The sequence below is a fragment of the Bolinopsis microptera genome, chromosome 5, assembly GCF_026151205.1.
Source record: "Bolinopsis microptera isolate Bmic1 chromosome 5, MBARI_Bmic_1.0, whole genome shotgun sequence".
NCBI classification, from domain to species: Eukaryota; Metazoa; Ctenophora; class Tentaculata; order Lobata; family Bolinopsidae; genus Bolinopsis; species Bolinopsis microptera.
This window is the reverse complement of record NC_087076.1, coordinates 12528235-12552803: the sequence shown is the minus strand read 5'-3', so window position 1 is coordinate 12552803 and position 24569 is coordinate 12528235. Positions and strand designations below refer to the sequence as shown.

Below are 24569 nucleotides of genomic sequence, written 5' to 3'. Positions count from 1 at the left end.
TGTAGTTCTTTCTCTGGGAAGCTTCCTCCGGCCGGAATCAAACTATCAGCACCTCAGTTGTGTTTAATACCATTCATACATGACTGACAATCGGTCATTGGAAACATATTCATTGAAAACTGGGAAATTTCGGTCCTGGAAGATTCGTCTTCAAAATCTGAAAATGGGACAGCATTTGGGATGACAAAATTTTTCCATTTTGCAGTTTCTTGTCCGAGATTTTGACTTCCAGTACCCCAATTTGGTCTCATGTGACCCATAGTCAACCAGCTAACTGGTCACTGGACAAAAATCGAAGAAATTTGGGTTCTAGAAATTTCATATTTGAAAATGGGACAGAGTTTTGAAAATTTGATTTTTGGTTTTGTAGTTCTTTCTCTGGGAAGCTTCCTCCGGCCGGAATCAAACTATCAGCACCTCAATTGTGTTTAATACCATTCATAGATGACTGACAAATCGGTCATTGGAAACATATTCAGTAAAAACTGGGAAATTTCGGTCCTGGAAGTTTCGTCTTCAAAATCTGAAAATGGGACAGCATTTGGGATGACAAAATTTTTCCATTTTGCAGTTTCTTGTCCGAGATTTTGACTTTCAGTACCTCAATTTGGTCTCATGTGACCCATAGTCAACCAGCTAACTGGTCACTGGACAAAAATCGGAGAAATTTGGGTTCTAGAAATTTCATATTTGAAAATGGGACAGAGTTTTGAAAATTTGATTTTTGGTTTTGTAGTTCTTTCTCTGGGAAGCTTCCTCCGGCCGGAATCAAACTATAAGTACCTCAATTGTGTTTAATACCATTCATAGATGACTGACAAATCGGTCATTGGAAACATATTCAGTAAAAACTGGGAAATTTCGGTCCTGGAAGTTTCGTCTTCAAAATCTGAAAATGGGACAGCATTTGGGATGACAAAATTTTTCCATTTTGCAGTTTCTTGTCCGAGATTTTGACTTTCAGTACCTCAATTTGGTCTCATGTGACCCATAGTCAACCAGCTAACTGGTCACTGGACAAAAATCGGAGAAATTTGGGTTCTAGAAATTTCATATTTGAAAATGGGACAGAGTTTTGAAAATTTGATTTTTGGTTTTGTAGTTCTTTCTCTGGGAAGCTTCCTCCGGCCGGAATCAAACTATCAGCACCTCAGTTGTGTTTAATACCATTCATACATGACTGACAATCGGTCATTGGAAACATATTCATTGAAAACTGGGAAATTTCGGTCCTGGAAGATTCGTCTTCAAAATCTGAAAATGGGACAGCATTTGGGATGACAAGATTTTTCCATTTTGCAGTTTCTTGTCCGAGATTTTGACTTCCAGTACCTCAATTTGGTCTCATGTGACCCATAGTCAACCAGCTAATTGGTCACTGGACAAAAATCGGGGAAATGGCGGTTCTAGAAATTTCATATTTGAAAATGGGACAGAGTTTTGAAAATTTGATTTTTGGTTTTGTAGTTCTTTCTCTGGGAAGCTTCCTCCGGCCGGAATCAAACTATCAGCACCTCAATTGTGTTTAATACCATTCATAGATGACTGACAAAGCGGTCATTGGAAACATATTCAGTGAAAACTGGGAAATTTCGGTCCTGGAAGTTTCGTCTTCAAAATCTGAAAATGGGACAGCATTTGGGATGACAAAATTTTTCCATTTTGCAGTTTCTTGTCCGAGATTTTGACTTCAGTACCTCAATTTGGTCTCATGTGACCCATAGTCAACCAGCTAACTGGTCACTGGACAAAAATCGAAGAAATTTGGGTTCTAGAAATTTCATATTTGAAAATGGGACAGAGTTTTGAAAATTTGATTTTGGTTTTGTAGTTCTTTCTCTGGGGAGCTTCCTCCGGCCGGAATCAAACTATCAGCACCTCAATTGTGTTTAATACCATTCATAGATGACTGACAAATCGGTCATTGGAAACATATTCAGTGAAAACTGGGAAATTTCGGTCCTGGAAGTTTCGTCTTCAAAATCTGAAAATGGGACAGCATTTGGGATGACAAAATTTTTCCATTTTGCAGTTTCTTGTCCGAGATTTTGACTTCCAGTACCCCAATTTGGTCTCATGTGACCCATAGTCAACCAGCTAACTGGTCACTGGACAAAAATCGGAGAAATTTGGGTTCTAGTAATTTCATATTTGAAAATGGGACAGAGTTTTGAAAATTTGATTTTTGGTTTTGTAGTTCTTTCTCTGGGAAGCTTCCTCCGGCCGGAATCAAACTATCAGCACCTCAATTGTGTTTAATACCATTCATAGATGACTGACAAATCGGTCATTGGAAACATATTCAGTGAAAACTGGGAAATTTCGGTCCTGGAAGTTTCGTCTTCAAAATCTGAAAATGGGACAGCATTTGGGATGACAAAATTTTTCCATTTTGCAGTTTCTTGTCCGAGATTTTGACTTCCAGTACCTCAATTTGGTCTCATGTGACCCATAGTCAACCAGCTAACTGGTCACTGGACAAAAATCGGAGAAATTTGGGTTCTAGAAATTTCATATTTGAAAATGGGACAGAGTTTTGAAAATTTGATTTTTGGTTTTGTAGTTCTTTCTCTGGGAAGCTTCCTCCGGCCGGAATCAAACTATAAGTACCTCAATTGTGTTTAATACCATTCATAGATGACTGACAAATCGGTCATTGGAAACATATTCAGTAAAAACTGGGAAATTTCGGTCCTGGAAGTTTCGTCTTCAAAATCTGAAAATGGGACAGCATTTGGGATGACAAAATTTTTCCATTTTGCAGTTTCTTGTCCGAGATTTTGACTTTCAGTACCTCAATTTGGTCTCATGTGACCCATAGTCAACCAGCTAACTGGTCACTGGACAAAAATCGGAGAAATTTGGGTTCTAGAAATTTCATATTTGAAAATGGGACAGAGTTTTGAAAATTTGATTTTTGGTTTTGTAGTTCTTTCTCTGGGAAGCTTCCTCCGGCCGGAATCAAACTATCAGCACCTCAGTTGTGTTTAATACCATTCATACATGACTGACAATCGGTCATTGGAAACATATTCATTGAAAACTGGGAAATTTCGGTCCTGGAAGATTCGTCTTCAAAATCTGAAAATGGGACAGCATTTGGGATGACAAAATTTTTCCATTTTGCAGTTTCTTGTCCGAGATTTTGACTTCCAGTACCCCAATTTGGTCTCATGTGACCCATAGTCAACCAGCTAACTGGTCACTGGACAAAAATCGAAGAAATTTGGGTTCTAGAAATTTCATATTTGAAAATGGGACAGAGTTTTGAAAATTTGATTTTTGGTTTTGTAGTTCTTTCTCTGGGAAGCTTCCTCCGGCCGGAATCAAACTATCAGCACCTCAATTGTGTTTAATACCATTCATAGATGACTGACAAATCGGTCATTGGAAACATATTCAGTAAAAACTGGGAAATTTCGGTCCTGGAAGTTTCGTCTTCAAAATCTGAAAATGGGACAGCATTTGGGATGACAAAATTTTTCCATTTTGCAGTTTCTTGTCCGAGATTTTGACTTTCAGTACCTCAATTTGGTCTCATGTGACCCATAGTCAACCAGCTAACTGGTCACTGGACAAAAATCGGAGAAATTTGGGTTCTAGAAATTTCATATTTGAAAATGGGACAGAGTTTTGAAAATTTGATTTTTGGTTTTGTAGTTCTTTCTCTGGGAAGCTTCCTCCGGCCGGAATCAAACTATAAGTACCTCAATTGTGTTTAATACCATTCATAGATGACTGACAAATCGGTCATTGGAAACATATTCAGTAAAAACTGGGAAATTTCGGTCCTGGAAGTTTCGTCTTCAAAATCTGAAAATGGGACAGCATTTGGGATGACAAAATTTTTCCATTTTGCAGTTTCTTGTCCGAGATTTTGACTTTCAGTACCTCAATTTGGTCTCATGTGACCCATAGTCAACCAGCTAACTGGTCACTGGACAAAAATCGGAGAAATTTGGGTTCTAGAAATTTCATATTTGAAAATGGGACAGAGTTTTGAAAATTTGATTTTTGGTTTTGTAGTTCTTTCTCTGGGAAGCTTCCTCCGGCCGGAATCAAACTATCAGCACCTCAGTTGTGTTTAATACCATTCATACATGACTGACAATCGGTCATTGGAAACATATTCATTGAAAACTGGGAAATTTCGGTCCTGGAAGATTCGTCTTCAAAATCTGAAAATGGGACAGCATTTGGGATGACAAGATTTTTCCATTTTGCAGTTTCTTGTCCGAGATTTTGACTTCCAGTACCTCAATTTGGTCTCATGTGACCCATAGTCAACCAGCTAATTGGTCACTGGACAAAAATCGGGGAAATGGCGGTTCTAGAAATTTCATATTTGAAAATGGGACAGAGTTTTGAAAATTTGATTTTTGGTTTTGTAGTTCTTTCTCTGGGAAGCTTCCTCCGGCCGGAATCAAACTATCAGCACCTCAATTGTGTTTAATACCATTCATAGATGACTGACAAAGCGGTCATTGGAAACATATTCAGTGAAAACTGGGAAATTTCGGTCCTGGAAGTTTCGTCTTCAAAATCTGAAAATGGGACAGCATTTGGGATGACAAAATTTTTCCATTTTGCAGTTTCTTGTCCGAGATTTTGACTTTCAGTACCTCAATTTGGTCTCATGTGACCCATAGTCAACCAGCTAACTGGTCACTGGACAAAAATCGAAGAAATTTGGGTTCTAGAAATTTCATATTTGAAAATGGGACAGAGTTTTGAAAATTTGATTTTGGTTTTGTAGTTCTTTCTCTGGGGAGCTTCCTCCAGCCGGAATCAAACTATCAGCACCTCAATTGTGTTTAATACCATTCATAGATGACTGACAAATCGGTCATTGGAAACATATTCAGTGAAAACTGGGAAATTTCGGTCCTGGAAGTTTCGTCTTCAAAATCTGAAAATGGGACAGCATTTGGGATGACAAAATTTTTCCATTTTGCAGTTTCTTGTCCGAGATTTTGACTTCCAGTACCCCAATTTGGTCTCATGTGACCCATAGTCAACCAGCTAACTGGTCACTGGACAAAAATCGGAGAAATTAGGGTTCTAGTTATTTCATATTTGAAAATGGGACAGAGTTTTGAAAATTTGATTTTTGGTTTTGTAGTTCTTTCTCTGGGAAGCTTCCTCCGGCCGGAATCAAACTATCAGCACCTCAATTGTGTTTAATACCATTCATAGATGACTGACAAATCGGTCATTGGAAACATATTCAGTGAAAACTGGGAAATTTCGGTCCTGGAAGTTTCGTCTTCAAAATCTGAAAATGGGACAGCATTTGGGATGACAAAATTTTTCCATTTTGCAGTTTCTTGTCCGAGATTTTGACTTCCAGTACCTCAATTTGGTCTCATGTGACCCATAGTCAACCAGCTAACTGGTCACTGGACAAAAATCGGAGAAATTTGGGTTCTAGAAATTTCATATTTGAAAATGGGACAGAGTTTTGAAAATTTGATTTTTGGTTTTGTAGTTCTTTCTCTGGGAAGCTTCCTCCGGCCGGAATCAAACTATCAGCACCTCAATTGTGTTTAATACCATTCATAGATGACTGACAAATCGGTCATTGGAAACATATTCAGTAAAAACTGGGAAATTTCGGTCTTGGAAGTTTCGTCTTCAAAATCTGAAAATGGGACATCATTTGGGATGACCAAATTTTTCCATTTTGCAGTTTCTTGTCCGAGATTTTTACTTCCAGTACCCCAATTTGGTCTCATGTGACCCATAGTCAACCAGCTAACTGGTCACTGGACAAAAATCGGAGAAATTTGGGTTCCAGAAATTTCATATTTGAAAATGGGACAGAGTTTTGAAAATTTGATTTTGGTTTTGTAGTTCTTTCTCTGGGAAGCTTCTTCCGGCCGGAATCAAACTATCAGCACCTCAATTGTGTTTAATACCATTCATACATGACTGACAATCGGTCATTGGAAACATATTCAGTGAAAACTGGAAAATTTCGGTCCTGGAAGATTCGTCTTCAAAATCTGAAAATGGGACAGCATTTGGGATGACAAGATTTTTCCATTTTGCAGTTTCTTGTCCGAGATTTTGACTTCCAGTACCTCAATTTGGTCTCATGTGACCCATAATCAACCAGCTAATTGGTCACTGGACAAAAATCGGGGAAATGGCGGTTCTAGAAATTTTATATTTGAATATGGGACAGAGTTTTAACAATATGATTTTTTCATTTTACTTTAATATGTCTTGAAATTGTAGTTAATGATCACCCATCTCAGATGTGTTGTACAGTATGTGTGAATCACAGAGTTCTCTAGAGGACATACTCCTCAAGTTGCTTGATAACCCCTCTCTTACTTCTGGTTTTTCTAAAGACGTTGTGTCCATCCTCCTATCATCCCTGAGACGATCTTCTGATAAGGTACCTATTGTTACGAGCTAGGCTTTAGGATGAAAACATTCCATTGTTCGTTAATCTTCTTTACTTCTTCTTGAAAGTCGCACATCAGTCAGTTTATTGGACATTACTTTATAGAGGGACAAATATATGATGTTTAACTTAAAGTGATGTTACGTTATAGTTTTTGTTTCGGTCGATCAATCATTTCTGATTTAGATAATTTGATGTTTACAAATTAAACCAGAGTTATGTTTATCAGTTGGATATACAGCTAGCACTAGCACGTGACATTCTAGCTGAGATGGGGGATATTGAGACAGAGGATGAGGATAGCATGATTGACGAGGTAACACTAGTTTTACATTCTGTTTTTTCATGTATCCTTAACCGTTTTCGGGTTACTGAATTGAAGTATATAGTCTCCTGTGTCCGGAACTCTACGACGTAAGACTCTACGTCCGGACCCCTAGTCTCCTGTGTAACAGTTTGTTTGTTTGTTTGTTTGTTTGTTTGTTTGTTTGTTTGTTTGTTTGTTTGTTTGTTTGTTTGTTTGTTTGTTTGTTTGTTTGTGTAATAGTTAGTTTGTTCAGGTGAAGTACAAGTTGGTTTCGGAGAACTCAGCTGGAAAACTACTCTCTGTACTCCTAACATCAGTGGATTCTGTAAGCTCTAGTTGCTCCCTTTATTCTTTACAACCATTCCTCTACTCTGCAAATACGAATGTATAGTTCGTATGTTCGTCTCCCGCACATCAATATTCAATACTTATAAACCCCTCCGGGATAGAATAAGATTCTGATAATCCCGGCTCCCGCTAAATAGATTCTGATAATCCCGGCTCCCGCTGTTAGTTTTTTCCCGCTGAATAAATAACCCCGGCACAGCTTTTATAATCCCGCCCCGCTAATTTGGCTCAACAAGATTTGTTTCGTTTTGATATTCCATGAGAATTTCAACCGCGTACTGTCACGTGTTTTGATGACGTGTATCACGTGACTAACTACTACGACGCGCATTGGTAAAAAATGTCACGTGACCTATGGCTTAACGTAAGAACTATAAATACACTCGATCTACGTATCGGTCTAATTGCAGGCGCTGGCAAAACTCCAGCACACTACATTACTTAAACTCTTACATTAATTGGACCAGTTCCAAAACTTGTCTCGACGGTTACATTTGATTTTGTCCGGTTCGGTTAATTTTGTCGAGTTTGATGTAAGCCATGTATTATAGTCGTCTACTTTGATGAACTTCATGACACGATATCATTATTAGCTTTTATCGCTTGCCAGGCTTAACTCGACGCCCCTTATCGATATTCATATTCATTCAACGTTCTGACTGAGGAATAATGTTTAGATATAACGCCAATTTCAAAAGTCATAGTACCTTAGTTGTATTTATTTGGAAGTCCCCAATTCCATTTCATATTTTCCATTATGATCTCATATAGCTAGAATTAAGAGTAAAATGTCAAATTTGTTGGTCCTAGCACTAACCCGGAGGGGTTTATAACACATAACACCGGCACGCTTAAGTTATATTAAAATAACCCCTCGTGCTAAAGCACGTCGGGGTTATTTTCATAATAATCCCTCGTGCTTCGCACTCGAAATTATTATAAATGTTTCCCGCGCGTCGCGGGAAAAATTGAAATATAATCCCTGCGCATGCCGGGGTTATGTGTGTTATAATATGTTAGCAAATTAAAATTAAACCTGGCATTTGGACAGAAATCAAAATCATGCAAAAATTTACAAACAATCTCTCTCAGGTATTATCAGATATTGAGTGGGGTATACAGCAAGGAAAATCCGGCGACGATCAGTCGGATCTACTGTGCCAGTATCTCATGCAAGTAGCTACGGTAAGTGTGTCTCTTTCTCTTCCTTTCCAGTGTTACCAGCTGCTGAACACCCCCCCTGATGTGGTAACCCCTCCCAGGTGTTGAGTGTTTGTCTGCAGCCCGCTCCTAATGTGGTTACCCCTCCCAGGTGTTGAGTGTTTGTCTGCAGCCCCCCCCCCCCCTAATGTGGTTACCCCTCCCAGGTGTTGAGTGTTTTTCTGCAGCCCCCCCCCCCCCCCTCCAATGTGGTTACCCTTCCCAGGTGTTGAGTGTTTGTCTGCAGCCCCCCCCCCCCTAATGTGGTTACCCCTCCCAGGTGTTGAGTGTTTGTCTGCAACCCCACCCCCCCCCCCCCCTAATGTGGTTACCCCTCCCAGGTGTTGAGTGTTTGTCTGCAGCCCCCCCTTCCCCCCCCCAATGTGGTTACCCCTCCCAGGTGTTGAGTGTTTGTCTGCAGCCCCCCCCCCCCCCCCCCCCCCCCCCTTTATGTGGTTACCCCTCCCAGGTGTTGAGTGTTTGTCTGACGTGTAAGAGTCCTCACAGTTCCTCTACAACAGACCTTCTCTCCCGGACCACCAAGAAGTTCTACAACACCTTTACGCTACAGGTGGGTACCATTTGAGTGTTGTTTTTACAAGATAGCTACAATTCTGCGGTTCAAACATTTCAAATAATGCTACATTTTATTGTAATATTTTAATTACGTTCTTTATCTTGCTTGTCCTACAAACTTGCAACTAACACCTCTCTTTGTGACAGATAAAGCGCGAGTCATCACACAACCACGGCATCCTAAAATCACTGGAGAAGCTGGCCAAGTTAGTTGGAACTTCCACTAACCAAAAACTCTACAGTTTCCTCATCTACTTAGAACAGCCTCTAGCGGAGAATATTGGTAAATACAAAACCGATATGGGGCTTAATGGAACGAATAATAGTTGATGTTTTATTTTAATTTATAATAATTTCTATTTCCAACTGAAACACCCGTACTTGGAAGAGACGTGTAAGTTTTCGTCCATGTAGACACAAAATTCGCAACATTTGGAATCTCCCTCAGGCACAGCTCAGAACGCAGCCACCATACGTAAACAAGCCGTCAGTGTCCCCGGTCTTATATACGCTGTTGAGCAGTGCGAAAGAAACCTCATCATACTCAGCAAGAAAACTAAAGTAGGTTTTAAGTTATTCGCTTCATTCAATCGTAAATTTTAAATTTTAATCTCTTAAAAAGTCCTCTTTAATTCATTATAATTACATTGGATGATTTTCAGACAGATTTGATGGAACACTTCAAAAGGAGCCCTGCCCGAGATTTCAAAGTAAACATGAAAGTTCTCGAAGAAAAATTTACTAAGGTTTCATTATTATTACTGTCACCAAGATGTAACTAGGTCGAACGGAGAATTAGGTCTCACGCAGGAATTAGGTCTCACGCAGGCGCGTGATATATAAATACACTTAAAAGCCGCGCCTACTTGAGAACTAATTCCTGCGTGAGGCCTAATTTTTCCGTTCGACCTAGTTACATCTTGGTGACAATACAAGTTGATTTTCATTTACAGTTTAGACGGAAGATATACTACAATTATTCGTTCAATAATTTTGAATTAACTCCATCACCGACGACCGTCCATCAAGGGAAAAATGTTTTTAATTTACTTATCATCTATTTAGGTGGAGGAAGACGGGGAGGACACGGAGAAGCCCAAGAAGAAACGAAAAAGAGGAAAGAACAAGGAGAACGATGATTGAGGAGCTACCAAACAACTGTATTCTATTGGAGCAGCATTGGAAATTAATCTAACATGAAGATCATCGTTCACTCTCAGAATTGCGGGTTCGCAGTTCAGCGAGCCTGGACTTAGGACTAGTGCATATTTAACAAATGAAACAGATTATTGTCGTTACAATTGTGGGCAGACACTGAAACCAAGCTCCAGGATATGATACTGAAGGCATAGCAGATTTTTAAATAGGTTCTACTTACTTTAGATGATTATCATAATTATACTTATGACTAAGATTGCTATGATACATAATGTAACCTTAGATCAATGATCGTCTTCCATTTAGATTTAACTATTACAAGATGGGAGTAATAAGAATTATTTAGATCCTGTTACATATTAGTGACGTTGGAGTTTGGCCGCTCGAATTTTTAGTGATTTAATAAACTGAAGCCATATTCGTTTTATGTAGTATGATTTAAAATGAACATCAGGTAGATCATCTCTGACCGACGAACAATTAACTTTCAGAAAATATTTTATTTTGGGAATGCGGAATAAATAATGTTTTGGGGCCATTTGAATTTTTACTAAATTTTACCTACCAACTCAAACTCAATGTTTTATTTTGCTGCGCTCGTGTCATTTTCGCAGCTCCAACGTCAATTTATGTCACTAATACACGATAGAAGGCACACAATAGTTTGGTCAGTGACGGCTGCCCTTCAGTTTTGAGCTCTTAAATTTGCCCAGCTAGAGTCAGTAGACAGATGGATTCACCAACTGAGCCACAAGGATAATATTAGTTTCAATATTGTAAAATAAACATTAAATTATTCTCACAAACATTACATTTTATTTACAAACATTGGTATAGAAATCCACGAACTAGGTGGCTCTCTCCGGGGGGGGGGGGGGGGGGGGGGGTAATGACTACTTTTGGGGACTTGGGGAATTACGTCAACGATTTTACCCCGAGTCCCCATGATTTTTAGTCCCCAAAAGTCTCCATTAGTCCCCATTTAGATGATTTTTAGTCCCCATTAGTCCCCATTTAGATTTATCCTACTCTTATCTTGGACAAAACATCTCGATCGTATCGTTATTAAACTAACTTGAAAACCATAAATAACTGTCAAAAATTCTGGGGACAAATGGTGAATTACGTCAACGAGTTGACCTCTAGTCCCCATGATTTTTAGTCCCCAAAAGTCTCCATTGGTAGTCATTACCCCCCCCCCCCCCCCCCCCCCCCTCTCTCCTCACTGAAACTTATTTAGAATGTCTTCCTACGTCGAACAAATAGGTTTTTATAATTTTGAACTTTTTATTTTCTATCCTTAAAAATATTTACTTCATACTTAAATACTTAATTCGTGATTAAACAGAGTCAGAGAAAACCTTTGCAACGAGTCTATCATGCACTTTTTATGCAGTGTTGAGGCCGATGGTAATCTTCCTTAGAAGAGTCGGTTAAATTTTATCGCACATTTAAATTTAATTATACATTGTATGTATATACATATTGGCATATTTGACAGAAGAGGCCGCTGAGCAGCTGTTGGAGGAAATGAGAACGGAGAAAGAGAAGGAGAAGAAGAAGAAAGAGAACTATCCTGTAATAAGGCTTCTTGCTAGAAATTTAGTCGACTTGGTCTACATCAAAGAGAAAGGTTTTTATCGAACTTTTAAATTCCTATTACCTACAATCAGCACGTTATGACCGAACCTATCATCAAACCTATGAACTGCTTCACATCTACACGTGCGTCGTGCAGTAATCGACCGGGATTCCCGGCACCGGGGGAGCTATTTCTTCCCGGCCCCGGCCGATTTTCAATTTTGGCCGGGAATTTTTGATCGAAATCGGCCATATAAATATTAAAATGGATTTTCAATTTTGAAAGGATGATGTCCAGAGTGCCAACTTTCAAGAGCAGTCCTTTGTTTTTGTAACCTCTGATAGTTTTTACAATTACGATATTCCACCTAAATCCTTAAATCTTAATAATTTATTAAATTCACGGCCCCGGCCAAATTCCAGAACGGCCAATTCCCAGCCCCGGCAAAATTTGGACATTCCATTTCCCGGCCCCGGCCAAATCCTACCCCCGGTCGTTTACTGGCGTCGTGCAGTGTTTGATTTAGTAACTTAACAAATTCAATTAAATATACATAAAATGTTTTCATGATCACAGGACAAAGTATGAGCGAATCAATGTTTTTCATTTAATTCGCAATTCAGATCCACTACAGAGAGATTTACTGTTGATGAAGATTATGTTGAAGCACGGAGAAGAAATACAGGCACTAAGGTTGAATATTTTTCTTCCAAGCACAATCTCCGTACCTCCGTATAAATGTAGAATTTTCAAATGTCAGATTTTAGATTTGAATTTGTCTTCATTGCTTTTTAAATTTAAGTAAACCAAATTAAAACCCAGTGAAAAGAGGCAGAAAGAGGCAGAGGAGGCGCAAAATAGAAGGGTGCCACGGGTAAGTCCGGTCTTTGTCATATTTTAATAATCCTTGTGAAATGTATTTAAAAAAATGCAATCTTGATTTTTTGTCTCCCAGTCCCAGTTGTTCCACAATTAATTTCATATTATACTTGAAAAGGTGTGGTATTGACAATGATACCATTCCTTAATATTTCAGATCAAACAATTGCTATATCTGTATATATATATTTGTATATTGGATAAATTTTCTTGTTGTCATCGTAAATATATAAGCTGATGTCTGATATATAATAATATATATAGTAATACGCTACCCTCTAGAACTCAAATGGGTCACATGACGTAGACAATGAGTCCCAAGCATCGACATCCCAGCTGTCTGACACAGCACTTCACCAACAAACAATTGATAAACTTGATGAGGAGAAGGCAGAACTGTTGAGGACACTCAGGACAGGAGACAAGCAGATCCAACAACTCAAAGGTAATTATGCTTTTAGTCACTCGATTGATGATTTGTCTGTCAAAGCATAACACATTGTAAATTAACCCAAACGTCCAAAAGTAATTTACAAGTGACACTTTTTAATAACACTTTGATTCGGGCTTCAGATGAGGTGTCGGTTTTGAGATCTAAGCTTCACTCCTCGAATTCTGATCCGTCTTCAGAGCACAACAACACCGTACCCGTAAGTTTTATTTAAATTTGATTTAATTCTGAGCAATCTTTTAGGCGTTTGGTAGAGGGGGTACCAATGGCATAAATGGCATAATGGAGAATTGGCCAATAAAAATTTCCATTTATGCCATAAAAACGTATGCCATTTTAGGCAATTTGTTACACTCTAAAAACACAAGATGCTTTGAGAAACCAAAATTTTATGATTAGCATGGCTCATCACTAGCGAAACACGACAAAACATCTAAAAGAAGAGTGGGCAGTAAGTGTGGAAAGATGTCAGTGGACGCCTAGACCAATTCGGTGTCACATACATACTGGGCCGTCTAAACTCACTTTCAAGGGTGTTGGCGTTATCTGAAATATCATAGTAGTTCCACAGACTTCGACACGTATATTAGAAGAAACTCGACCTATTGGTCGACCTGTGACATCAATGTTAGTCTTATGATCACTAAAAGCTAACAATGAGAATGACATACAGGAAGTAGATCATGAGTCAGATCTCAGGGCGTAAAAGCTCAGTCATTTAACTAGGTATCGCTGAAGACGCGTAATTCTGCGCTATCGAGATGTTTAGTCATTAAGAACAGAAAGATAGAGGAGTTCTTTCATGATATTTAAAGTCAAATTATGAAAGACCTAAATGTCTACATAAGGTATGTTTGTGGAGGTAGCACGACTGTAATAGTTTGCGGGATTTTGGGTGGACAGTCTCTTAAGGTGTGAGATGTGTGACAACACAGATCACTGACATGTTAGATATCTTGTCTCAGGTCTCAGTTGGCCTCTAGCTGTCTTGACTGTTCTCCGCATAGAGTGGAGTCGGGAGGGTCATTGCCATCTCTGAAAGTAGTCTTCTCTGTCTGTAATTTGTTGTCCTAGTATTGTTCGATATGTGTAAGATTGCGAGATGACTTGGTTCTTATTACTCTTAGTGTTGATAGTTAGTATATCTCTACGGTTGCTCTGGTTTTGTTTTTCGGGTTTTGTTTCTCGCGTTTGTTTGTGGTTGGTGTTGATCACGTTACGGCCTGTTCTAGGTGGAGTGTACTTTGTTTGTGTGGACACTGTAAGTTTTTATTCTCATTTTGTGCTCGATATTCATTTATTTATTCTACTTTTTTTTATATTGGTGTTGGTACGCACTGTTTGGTCTAATGTGGGGGGCTCTTGTTTGTCAGTTCAGTTCTTGGTCTTTCTTGCAGACTACTCTTTGGCTTGCGCTTCTGTGTGATTTTGGGGGTCTCTTGGGGTGCAGCTTGTGGTGTTGTTTGTGGGTTTGTTTGTGTGTGTGGGGGGGGAAAAGATAAAAAGTGTGGGTTAATTTGGGGGGTTGGTTATTATATGGTGTGTAATGGGGTAGTGGATAGGGGTTTTGTTTTATTGGATTTGGGTAGAAGGGGTATTTTGGGTTTTTGGGGGATGGGGTTGTTTGGGTGGGATTGGGTTGGGTTTATTTTAGTTTTTGTGAATATATGTTGGAGGGATTATTTGGGGGGTGGTTGTTGGTTTGGGGTTTTTGTTTTGTTGGGTTTAGGGGTGTTGGGTGTGTTGTGGGGTGAGTGTGTGTTTGGTGTTTTTGTTTTTGTTGGTGTGTGGGGGTGGGGTGGTTGGGTGTGGGTGATGGGGGTTGTGGGGGGTGTGTTGGGGGTTTTGTTTTTTTGGGGTGTGTGTTGTGGTGGTGGTGTGGGTTGTTTGTGTGGTGGTTTGGGTTGGTGTTGGGGGGGGTGGTGTGGGGGTGTGTGGGGGGGGGTTGGGTGGGGGTTGAGGTTTTGGGTGGTGTGGTTGGGGGGGGGTGGTGTGTGGTTATTATGAAAATTGGGGGTTGTTTGTTTATTAATTGTGGGGTGTGGGTTGATTGTGGGTTTGGTTATATTGTGTGAGTGTTTTAATTGGATTGGTTTATTTTTTGTGTATTTTTTTTGGGTAATTTGGGTAAAAATTAGATTTGATTGGTGGAAAAGATGGGAATAAATTAGGATTGGTGCATAGTAACAGTTGTTAATATTATTTGGATGACCCGGGTGACTCTTTTATTTGCCCATCTAATCATAACATTGTCTCAAACTATCCACTTGTCATAAGTTGTATGACCCGCCGCGCACGAGTGCGCGGCTCCCCCTGTATCGTAGAAACTCTACAGGGGTTATATCACTATAGTGAAGCGACAGTGGGGGTCACTACGTGATACAATGATCCACAAGGATAATGGTAAAAAATCATACTTCAAATTGTGTGCATTACATTCACCTAGCCATGGGCCTGTTCACCTAACCATGTGCTTTCGCGCCACTGCGGGCGCGCTTGTTTCACAAGCCTTTTTACCGCCGTGAGGCGGGCGCGCGCCACTGCAAGCGCAAGGGATCTGGATAGAGCAAATGGGCCTGCACTTCGCGTACTACATACACATAACATACTACGTGACGCGCTTGTTTTACAAGCCGGTTCATGGTTGAGCAACTTTTAAGGCCAACTGCAACTAGTATGTTGTTCGACGGCGACGCCATGTTCTAACTCCGTTATATCCGGTCATTCATTACTATTTAATCATAGTCATACTGCACCAGTGTACCATCTACAATCTTACTAATCCATTATCTCATCTGTTTCAAAGCCATTGTACATTATTTGTGCTTATCTATTTTGTATTTATCAGAGCGTGCTAATCACCGTACACTCGATCTTTAAAATTTTTCTAAAAAGGTACCTGAAAGTTGAAATTGAAACCAGCTTGATGTATTTTCGGACGCTGATTCTGAATCAGCCCCATGACATAGGCCTAGTATAGGATTATAAAAGTAAAATGCTCCCCTGGCATGAAGATATTAGCGAAAAACTATCTCGATATGACCGTTTCATTCACGATGGCAATCCTTCTCAGCTCTGCGTGGCCCAGTGGTGCACCTCGCCGATCTAACGAGAAACATTATTTGCGGCGTGGCCTAGTAGTGCATCACGCTACAATATGACCATATATAAGGAAGTTGATATAATTTCTCGTTAGGGTTTCAGTATATTAATATGCTTTTGTTAGGATTATGGTTGGGCCGATCATATTAGTTGTCATACGTTGTATGACCCGCCGCGCACGAGTGCGCGGCTCCCCATTGACGGATGTTACTCGTCTAAATTTCTTCGAAGTAGCGCGCGCCGCTTTCTTTTCGAAATGTTACCGACGGCAAGTGCTACGAAGTAGCGCGCGCCGGGCCAGACCATTAACAATGGTCAAGGCTCCCCATGTACCGTAGAAACTCTACTATAGTGAAACGGCGATGGGTATCACGACATTATACAACATAATATAGGGTTAGGGTTTCTAATACTAATAGTCGTTCAGGGCCAGCTAGAGAACAAGTTAAAAAAGTCACGTGACAGTCGAGTGTAGGGTGATTAATAATCATCCCGATTTGATTTTATCGGCCATTTGTCATACGTTGTATGACCCGCCGCGCACGAAGTGCGCGGCTCCCCCTGTAGCGTCGAAGTGAAGCGGCAGTGGGGGTCACCGCGTGATACAATCGGCCATCGGGCCGTGTGTTAATATGTATGATGTAATAACTTTGCAGTAATTTGTAATAGCAGCACTAATTCACTGTTGAATTCTTAAAACAAAGGTTATCGGATATTCACGTTCACTAATGAAATAAACTTCGAACTTTTATAATTGATAATCAATAATATTTTGTAACCGCGTCCGAATGAAGCCAAGTCGAACCTTAACAATTAAGTGGAATAATAATGTCAATGTTCATTGTTCAATGGTGGATTTCGGTCTGCATATTTAATTAATCGCAAGGATAACCGATTCGACTGTTACTCATAGTCATACTGTCACGAACATGTAACAAGGGCGGACCGATCTAATATAGGTATCCATTTATTTATAATCAATAATAGGTCAAACGCGACGGGACATAACATGTCCAAAACTTATGTTTAGGTGCTCCATTTGTAGCTAGTAGTAGTGTTCTTCTGAATTTGTATATGAATTTTCATCCAGATTAGACTAAAAATGACTGAGTTATGAGCCAAAACATGGCCATATTTTGTCATACGTTGTATGACCCGCCGCGCACGAAGTGCGCGGCTCCCCCAGTATCGTCAGGACCATAGTGAAACGACCGTGGGAGTCGCAACGTGATACAAGCCAGATTATGGCCATATTTGGGCATGTGAAAAATTTTGGCCCATAAATTGGTCAAATATCAATATTTTTGAATGAGACTAACGTTACATGATGATGAAAGGTAAGCATAAACTACATATTCTCTGTGAGTTAAAAATATATGCTTTACATCATGGATATGAAATTAGGTCGGACCGACCTAATTACATGTACGTGACGGTTACAAATTCGACATTCTGCTCATCGTTTGGGCTCACGTTTTACGTTGTACTGTTGGACTTATTAAAGTTGAGATGTAATATCAGGAGCATGACTTTAGACCATTTAAGGACAATGCAATGGATGCCCGAAAATAACGGCACTACGGCACAGTAGTGAGTAGTAAGCTTACCATGTGGTATTCACAATGAACACGTTATTGAGAAAGATTAAGAACTAGTTCATAGTTGTGAAGGCTTACATATAATATCTCAAGAGTCTAGTCTACAAGCCGTGTGTACAGTTTGCATCATTTGTATACATTTAGTGTCGAGTGTAACGTTTGCTGTGCAGTTAACGATCAGTACCAGTCTAGTAGTAGTTGTGTTTAATTTTAAATCTAATATTAGTAAATATCAGATTTAACTCTCGCTCCAAATTATTGCTTCAAATTAAAAACCATCGTTCACACTCACAGTATGCCCGCGTACTGAGATATTCGTTTTTGGGGAATAAACTTAAGTTTTAGTCCCCGTTTAATGTATTAATTCTGCATGCAAAGTTCGAAGAAAGTCTTACACTCACTCCCAGAAAAGGAAACAAAGACAATGTGACTGTTACTACGGTTACTAGGTTACTACGGTTACTAAGTTACTAGGTGACGGGATGACCCCATGTCGTCGGTAGGAGACTCCCTGCCCGACTACGAGAAGGTTGGCCAGCTCGGGGAACCTCCAGAGTACCAGAACACTTCTTCAGCAGCCCGGCACCGCACTAAACATGACAGAAACTTGCCCGTGTTCGAGGATGATGACTTGCCCCCCACTTACGAGTCTCTATTTGGGCAGATCAAGGAGGAGTGGCTGACTGCTGAGAACTTCTCAGATTTCTTACGAAAAGCTGGTAAATGTGCAAATGTGCTTGATAAATCTGATGACATGTTTAAACTACAGTACCATCCAGAATAAAATCTGTCTCACAGCTTACTATTCACAACCTGTGCCGAAGTAATTAACACTGCTCAGGTGGAATTCTGATAGCCTCCCTGGCATGCACCCTTGTGTTACTCTTCCTACTCATTCTACCTGTAGCTTACATTGTTATCGGAGCTGCATACCTCGACAAGTGCCCCATCAACAGGTAAAATTCCAAACACCTTAACTATATTAAGTGCACCAACACTTATTCAAACATGGTGATAAACACTTTTATCAAAAGACACGATGAATATCTGATATCAATTCTACGTCTAGTGTCTTAAACCATTCAAAAAGATTAGATCTTAAATTCAGTAGACTATATTATGTTGTAACTACAAACTTGTACAAGCCCTAATTTCAGAATGATTCCAATATACCTAATAGTGGCGGGAGTTCTAGGACTACTCCAAAATGGACTGATGTTGCTGCGGAAACAAGTGCCTAATAACGTAAGCGCAGTTATTCTTCAATCGTTAAACTTAAGCTTAATTCGGACCTTTAGTTTTACCGATAGTTTAAATTCAACATTTTGATCTAGCGAGCGTCCGGCGTCATCTACCAGTTATATTAGCGAAAATTAGTGACAATGCCAATTCAAATTGTCGTGCTGCGTGCACCCTTTCAATGTCGCTAAATAGCGCTAGATGACGCTATCTAGCGTCATTTAACGCTAGTTACGCTACATTTCGGTGCAAATAGCGCTAGATTTCGCCGGCCTGGCGACAGTAGGGGGTGCACCATAAAAATAAACTTGCTCGGATTTTAAAAATTTTTGTACCATTGTTTTCTAGAGACTGTGAGAATTTTCACAATACCAAATTTGTCATACCTTTTTGGAAAGATCAGTGAGTTTCGCCTAGGTGCCATATTTGATGGTGCGCGGCTTTTGGAGCAAAATTAGCTGTAAAAGTCGCGTAATTTGACCAAAATTGACCAAATTCGTTGATTTTTGTCGTATTATTTGGATTTATCTTCAGTTCCTTGAATGAGATCATTCTGAAAATTGGCGACAATCTTCCAATAGGGCTTTTACAACTGTCCGAAAAATTTGGTGGATATCGGAGTTGATATAGTGATAAAAATGGGGCAAAATACGCTTCTTTTAGCTGTAACATAATGTCTGATGGTTGGATATGCTTTAAACTTTTCGGACACTTTCCTTGTAAGTCTATGAGTAAGCTTACCAATTTTTGTTGCAATTGGAGGTCGGGAAAGATACTCAATATCTATTTGTTTGAAGAAAATTGTGCTGGCCGAAATTAGCGCTAAAAAACCATCCTACAGTCGGCATGCGCGGCTCACTGTCGATGGCGCACTACCTAGCGACAGTTTCGCGTAACTAGCGTTTAATGGCGCTGAATAGCGTCATTGAAAGGGTGCACGAGAATTGGCGGCATTGTCGCTAACTGGCGGAATCTAGCATCATTTCACGCTAGATGATGAATTTCAACTATCGGTAAAAGTCTCTTAATTCTAGTATTAGTACTAGAGTAGCAGAGAGTAGTTGAGTGTGCACTTCAATGTCCACAATTTTTGACCACACAGGGTCTTTCACTAGGTCATTCCAAACCAAAATCATCTAGGTACCCATTTTGTATCGCTAGTCCCAGTCCTACAGGGCGAAATTTCTAAATTGCCCTCAGGCGCAAATTTTGGATTTTTGTATCTCGGCTTCTAAACGACTTAGAGACTTGAATATTGGCTTAAAATAACCGCAATAGCCATATTTATATACAAGTTATGAAGCAATATAAGGTCTCAAGTGCCTAGTTTTTAAGATATTCACGAAAAACTGTCTTTTAGCTCATCGCAGCCTGAATTACCGGAGTATTTTTATATCTCGAGCTAGAAAGGTCGTTAAAACTTCTCCAATATTGATAAATATTCGCGATGAGCACATTTATATAAGACTTATGAATCATTATATGCTCTAAAATGCTTATTTGTAGAGATATTGGCAAAAATCGGTAATTTTGGGTACAGCAATACAAGTTTGGTAATTCGTTTTGTCTTTTTGTTGCAAATTTTCACGTTGCAATTTTCAAGATGCAGTTTGTGGCTATCGATAGGGCTTTAAATATGCTATTGTATGGTTTTGATACAATCTTTCAGCACCTGACATAGGCAATAGGGGTCACAAACCGTCACAAACCCTGAAATGTCAGGAACTGGGCAGTGGCTGAGATAAATATTTGATAATTACTTGGACTCTTGACTCACATACATCTTTTCAACGGTTAGTTAGACATCTGAAACCAGTCTTGAACGAGGAGTAAAACTTCTCATCCATTAGTAGCACAGGTGATGTGCCCCAGATTCCCAGAACCTCACGCCTGAGTGACAGTGGGCCTTATCGATCATGAGCCGCAAATCACAATGACTTTGGGCCTCAGAGACAAGGGCATTCGTACTCTTGGCTTAAATTGGCTCCTCGTTAGTATCATCAATCAGGTTTCTAACTTCTATATCAACTGCCTGTCCAGTTGCAGTGTCCATCCGTCTCTTTGAGATTCATTACTACTTCAAGTTCAGACATTTAGCATCTGTTCAACTGTAGGTGTAATGAGGGACCATACAATAGCATATTTAAAGCCCTATCGATAGCCACAAACTGCATCTTGAAAATTGCAACGTGAAAATTTGCAACAAAAAGACAAAACGAATTACCAAACTTGTATTGCTGTACCCAAAATTACCGATTTTTGCCAATATCTCTACAAATAAGCATTTTAGAGCATATAATGATTCATAAGTCTTATATAAATGTGCTCATCGCGAATATTTATCAATATTGGAGAAGTTTTAACGACCTTTCTAGCTCGAGATATAAAAATACTCCGGTAATTCAGGCTGCGATGAGCTAAAAGACAGTTTTTCGTGAATATCTTAAAAACTAGGCACTTGAGACCTTATATTGCTTCATAACTTGTATATAAATATGGCTATTGCGGTTATTTTAAGCCAATATTCAAGTCTCTAAGTCGTTTAGAAGCCGAGATACAAAAATCCAAAATTTGCGCCTGAGGGCAATTTAGAAATTTCGCCCTGTAGGACTGGGACTAGCGATACAAAATGGGTACCTAGATGATTTTGCTTTGGAATGACCTAATGAAAGACCCTGTGTGGTCAAAAATTGTGTACATTGAAGTGCACACTCAACTACTCTCTGCTACTAGAGTATAGTAACAAAAATCGAAGTTCATAGTTGGATAAATGTTTTGTTAGATAAATATTTTGATCACAAAATAGCCATAATAACACTACGCGTATACTTTCAGCAAGCATTTAGTTTAGCTTACAGAGGGTACGAGTTATTTTTAGCTGTCGTATCTTTCGTCTGGTTCATTCTGGGTACAGTTTGGGTCTACAGCGTATTTACAAATGTGAGTGAAAACCGATGGAGACATCTTTAACACGATTACAGATTATTTATCAGTTTTATTTAATTTTAACCCTTGAAGTGGATTCCATCAAATGAATGCCGCATTAAAACATTTGCTTGAAGAATATTTAAACTTGAAGCAGGATGTGATATCTAGGTTTTTACTTTTTGGGCAGAAAATGTTTAAAACTTAATTATTATTATTATAAAATTTGACCAAAACCCATAATCATGGGTAGAGTGTACCGCTGCCAGTGTCTCTCTTTTCCAAACAAAAGGAAATGATATTAATTTGAGGAACAGTCCGCTAATGCAAATTGATACCGAGAATGAAATCGGTCGCTCGCTTTTTCAAATCAATAAGCTTTATTACAATTCGTAAGCCGTGATCGAATGGAAAAAGCGAGCGACCGATTTCATTCTCGGTATCAATTTGCATTAGCGGACTGTTCCTCAAATTAATATCATTTCCTTTTGTTTGGAAAAGAGAGACACTGGCAGCGGTACACTCTACCCATGATTATGGGTTTTGGTCAAATATCATCTCTTTTTGATTATAATGTCAGGATAATTTACACAGCTAGTCGAAACTTCATTAACAAGGAGGTAATTTCGACGATTTCGAAATTCTGCCTTTGAAAACGTTTCCTTGTGTTTAGTTAGGTATTTCTGTCGATAACCGACTGAATATGGCACTTTTTACTCATTCAAGTTGGCATTAAATTCATATATAATGCCATTTAAATATCGTGGAAAGCAGAATATATTCGAAATCACGAATGAGCAAATTTCTCACCTTTCGCACGTGCAAACTTTGAGCGGACGTCGCGTGCGCATACAATATTGAATCACCGTAAATTTTTGCATAGTGGTATTTAATATATAGTTTGATAAGCATGCAAAGTTTCAGAAGATTTCAAAAAGAACTTGGATCACAGCGGGACTCCAAAGTTGATAAAAATCGTGAAAATCAAAATTTTTAGCGATTTTAGCGATTTTAAATGAATTTGGGCGTGTCCCCACGTGTGCAACTTTTCGATTTTTAACTTTAAAACTAGCCTATAACACAATTTACACCTTTAAGAAGCAAAATTGAGCTCCACAACCCAAGGGATGGCCCAACACCAGAGAATACTAATTCACAACTTTTGTGTTTTTATAAAATTATTCTTCAAAAAAGCACTAACTTCAATAGCAAATATCTTTATGAAGGAGCAAGGTAGGAAACTATTCCGGTAGATTTTCGGAATGCTTGAACAATTATCTAAGATGAAAATGTCCTCAGATTTTGAATAAAATTACTCCTTAATAGTGTAAAATCGATTTAAAAAGTTGTTACTTTGTCAAAAGTCAAGTTTTAAAAACACTTAACTTGATGACGTCATCAAGTGATGATGATGACGTTAAATTATTTTTCAATACAATGTAAACTAAAGCTTAAACAATTATCTTTAAAACCTGTGGTTCGAAATGACTGTATCGTTTATACTTTTGAATCTACGGACACTTAAATGTAGGCTACAATTGACTGCAAAAAGCGTCTATACATACATATATATCTTCACGACAATCTGTTGTAAAACAGGGGTTCCAGAAAACCCACTTCCCGATACTCCTGAAACATGACATTTTTTTTACAGTCGATTTGGACAAGGTCTAGACGCCCTGCAAAGTTTCAGATCTCTAACTCAATTTTAACATGGTTTTTAAGGCACCTGAATATGGCGATTTTGGGTTTTTTACCTAATTTCGTATAACATGCTGGCGCGTATTTTGCGCAAATTTCTTAAAAACCTCCATACAACTATTTCTTATTCCTGTCATCTTCAACATTGAATTAGAATGTTTTGAACTTAAATGTACCTGCTGAACTACTTTCGATGAGTCTTAATGCCTGGAAAACAATAAAGGGGATATAATCGTATAGGGGGTAAATAGTGTTGTGAATATAAGGGCGACGGTAATGCTTGCCAGCATTGTGACAGGATCTTACCGACAAAAATGATTCTTAAAAATACCTTAATGCGGTAAACTGTACCCTTGAAAAAGATTTTCCCAACATCTGTTGCATGCAGCTATATCTTTAATTTCGTTCAATTCATACAAGTTGTCCATTTGCAAACTTCTACTATTTAAATCACTTCTTAAAACCGATAACAAGTTCATTCTAGGTCTCCCCAATCTTCCAATGAATAAATTATCTGATTCAATAGCAAATGAGAGAGCCGTTTGGGCTGGGGTGTTCTCCATACTCCTGAGAATGTGTCCAAACATTTTCCACCGCTGGTGTTCAATACGCTTGGATAACTTTTCAACTTTGCACCTTTCATACAATGCTTTGTTGCTTATCATACCTTTAGGCCATTTGATGTTTAAAATGGACATGAGGTGTCTACGATGGAGTGTGTCCATTTTCTCCATGGTTGCTTTCTTAGGACTCCAACTATTTGAGTTGTAAATCAATACAGATACAACTTGAGCATCGTATAACCTCAGCTTTCTTTCAAGGGATATTTTCTTACCAGACAGCCAAACTTTTTCAAAGTTCTTAAAAGCAATCTCAGCTAGGATTAAACTTAATTAATAAAACTTAATTAATAAAACTTAATTAATAAAACTTAATTAATAAAACTTAATTAATAAAACTTAATTAATAAAACCCAGGTGTGTTTCAACAGAGGAGACGTTATCTGTTACTGTGATAACGTGTGTTACTGGTTCGCATTTCTCATGATCACTCTAACTTACATCCTAATAGGTATGTTCACTGTTTTATTA

At 38.9% G+C, this 24569-nt stretch overlaps 2 protein-coding genes and 1 long non-coding RNA gene across 3 annotated transcripts in view; all 3 read left to right on the top strand.

Annotated features, from left to right (window-relative positions):
• LOC134816150 (Fanconi anemia group I protein homolog) overlaps positions 1 to 10545 on the top strand; it is a 145188-nt gene extending 134643 nt beyond the window's left edge. Inside the window, exons 22-30 of the mRNA XM_063824919.1 lie at positions 6261 to 6403; positions 6642 to 6728; positions 6973 to 7044; positions 8160 to 8252; positions 8737 to 8838; positions 8991 to 9126; positions 9292 to 9404; positions 9506 to 9589; positions 9909 to 10545. Coding sequence (XP_063680989.1) covers positions 6261 to 6403; positions 6642 to 6728; positions 6973 to 7044; positions 8160 to 8252; positions 8737 to 8838; positions 8991 to 9126; positions 9292 to 9404; positions 9506 to 9589; positions 9909 to 9986 — 908 coding nt within the window. The 3' untranslated portion in view covers positions 9987 to 10545. The remainder of the gene's footprint in view (positions 1 to 6260; positions 6404 to 6641; positions 6729 to 6972; positions 7045 to 8159; positions 8253 to 8736; positions 8839 to 8990; positions 9127 to 9291; positions 9405 to 9505; positions 9590 to 9908) is intronic.
• Positions 1 to 24569, top strand: part of LOC134815976 (uncharacterized) — a 578562-nt gene that overhangs the window by 552277 nt on the left and 1716 nt on the right. Inside the window, exon 5 of the mRNA XM_063824618.1 lies at positions 24456 to 24549. Within this exon, the coding sequence (XP_063680688.1) occupies positions 24456 to 24549 (94 nt within the window). The remainder of the gene's footprint in view (positions 1 to 24455; positions 24550 to 24569) is intronic.
• LOC134814846 (uncharacterized) lies at positions 11545 to 12839 on the top strand. Its single transcript, XR_010160197.1, has 4 exons — positions 11545 to 11634; positions 12207 to 12276; positions 12406 to 12457; positions 12745 to 12839. It is a non-coding gene; the product is annotated as an uncharacterized LOC134814846 (long non-coding RNA).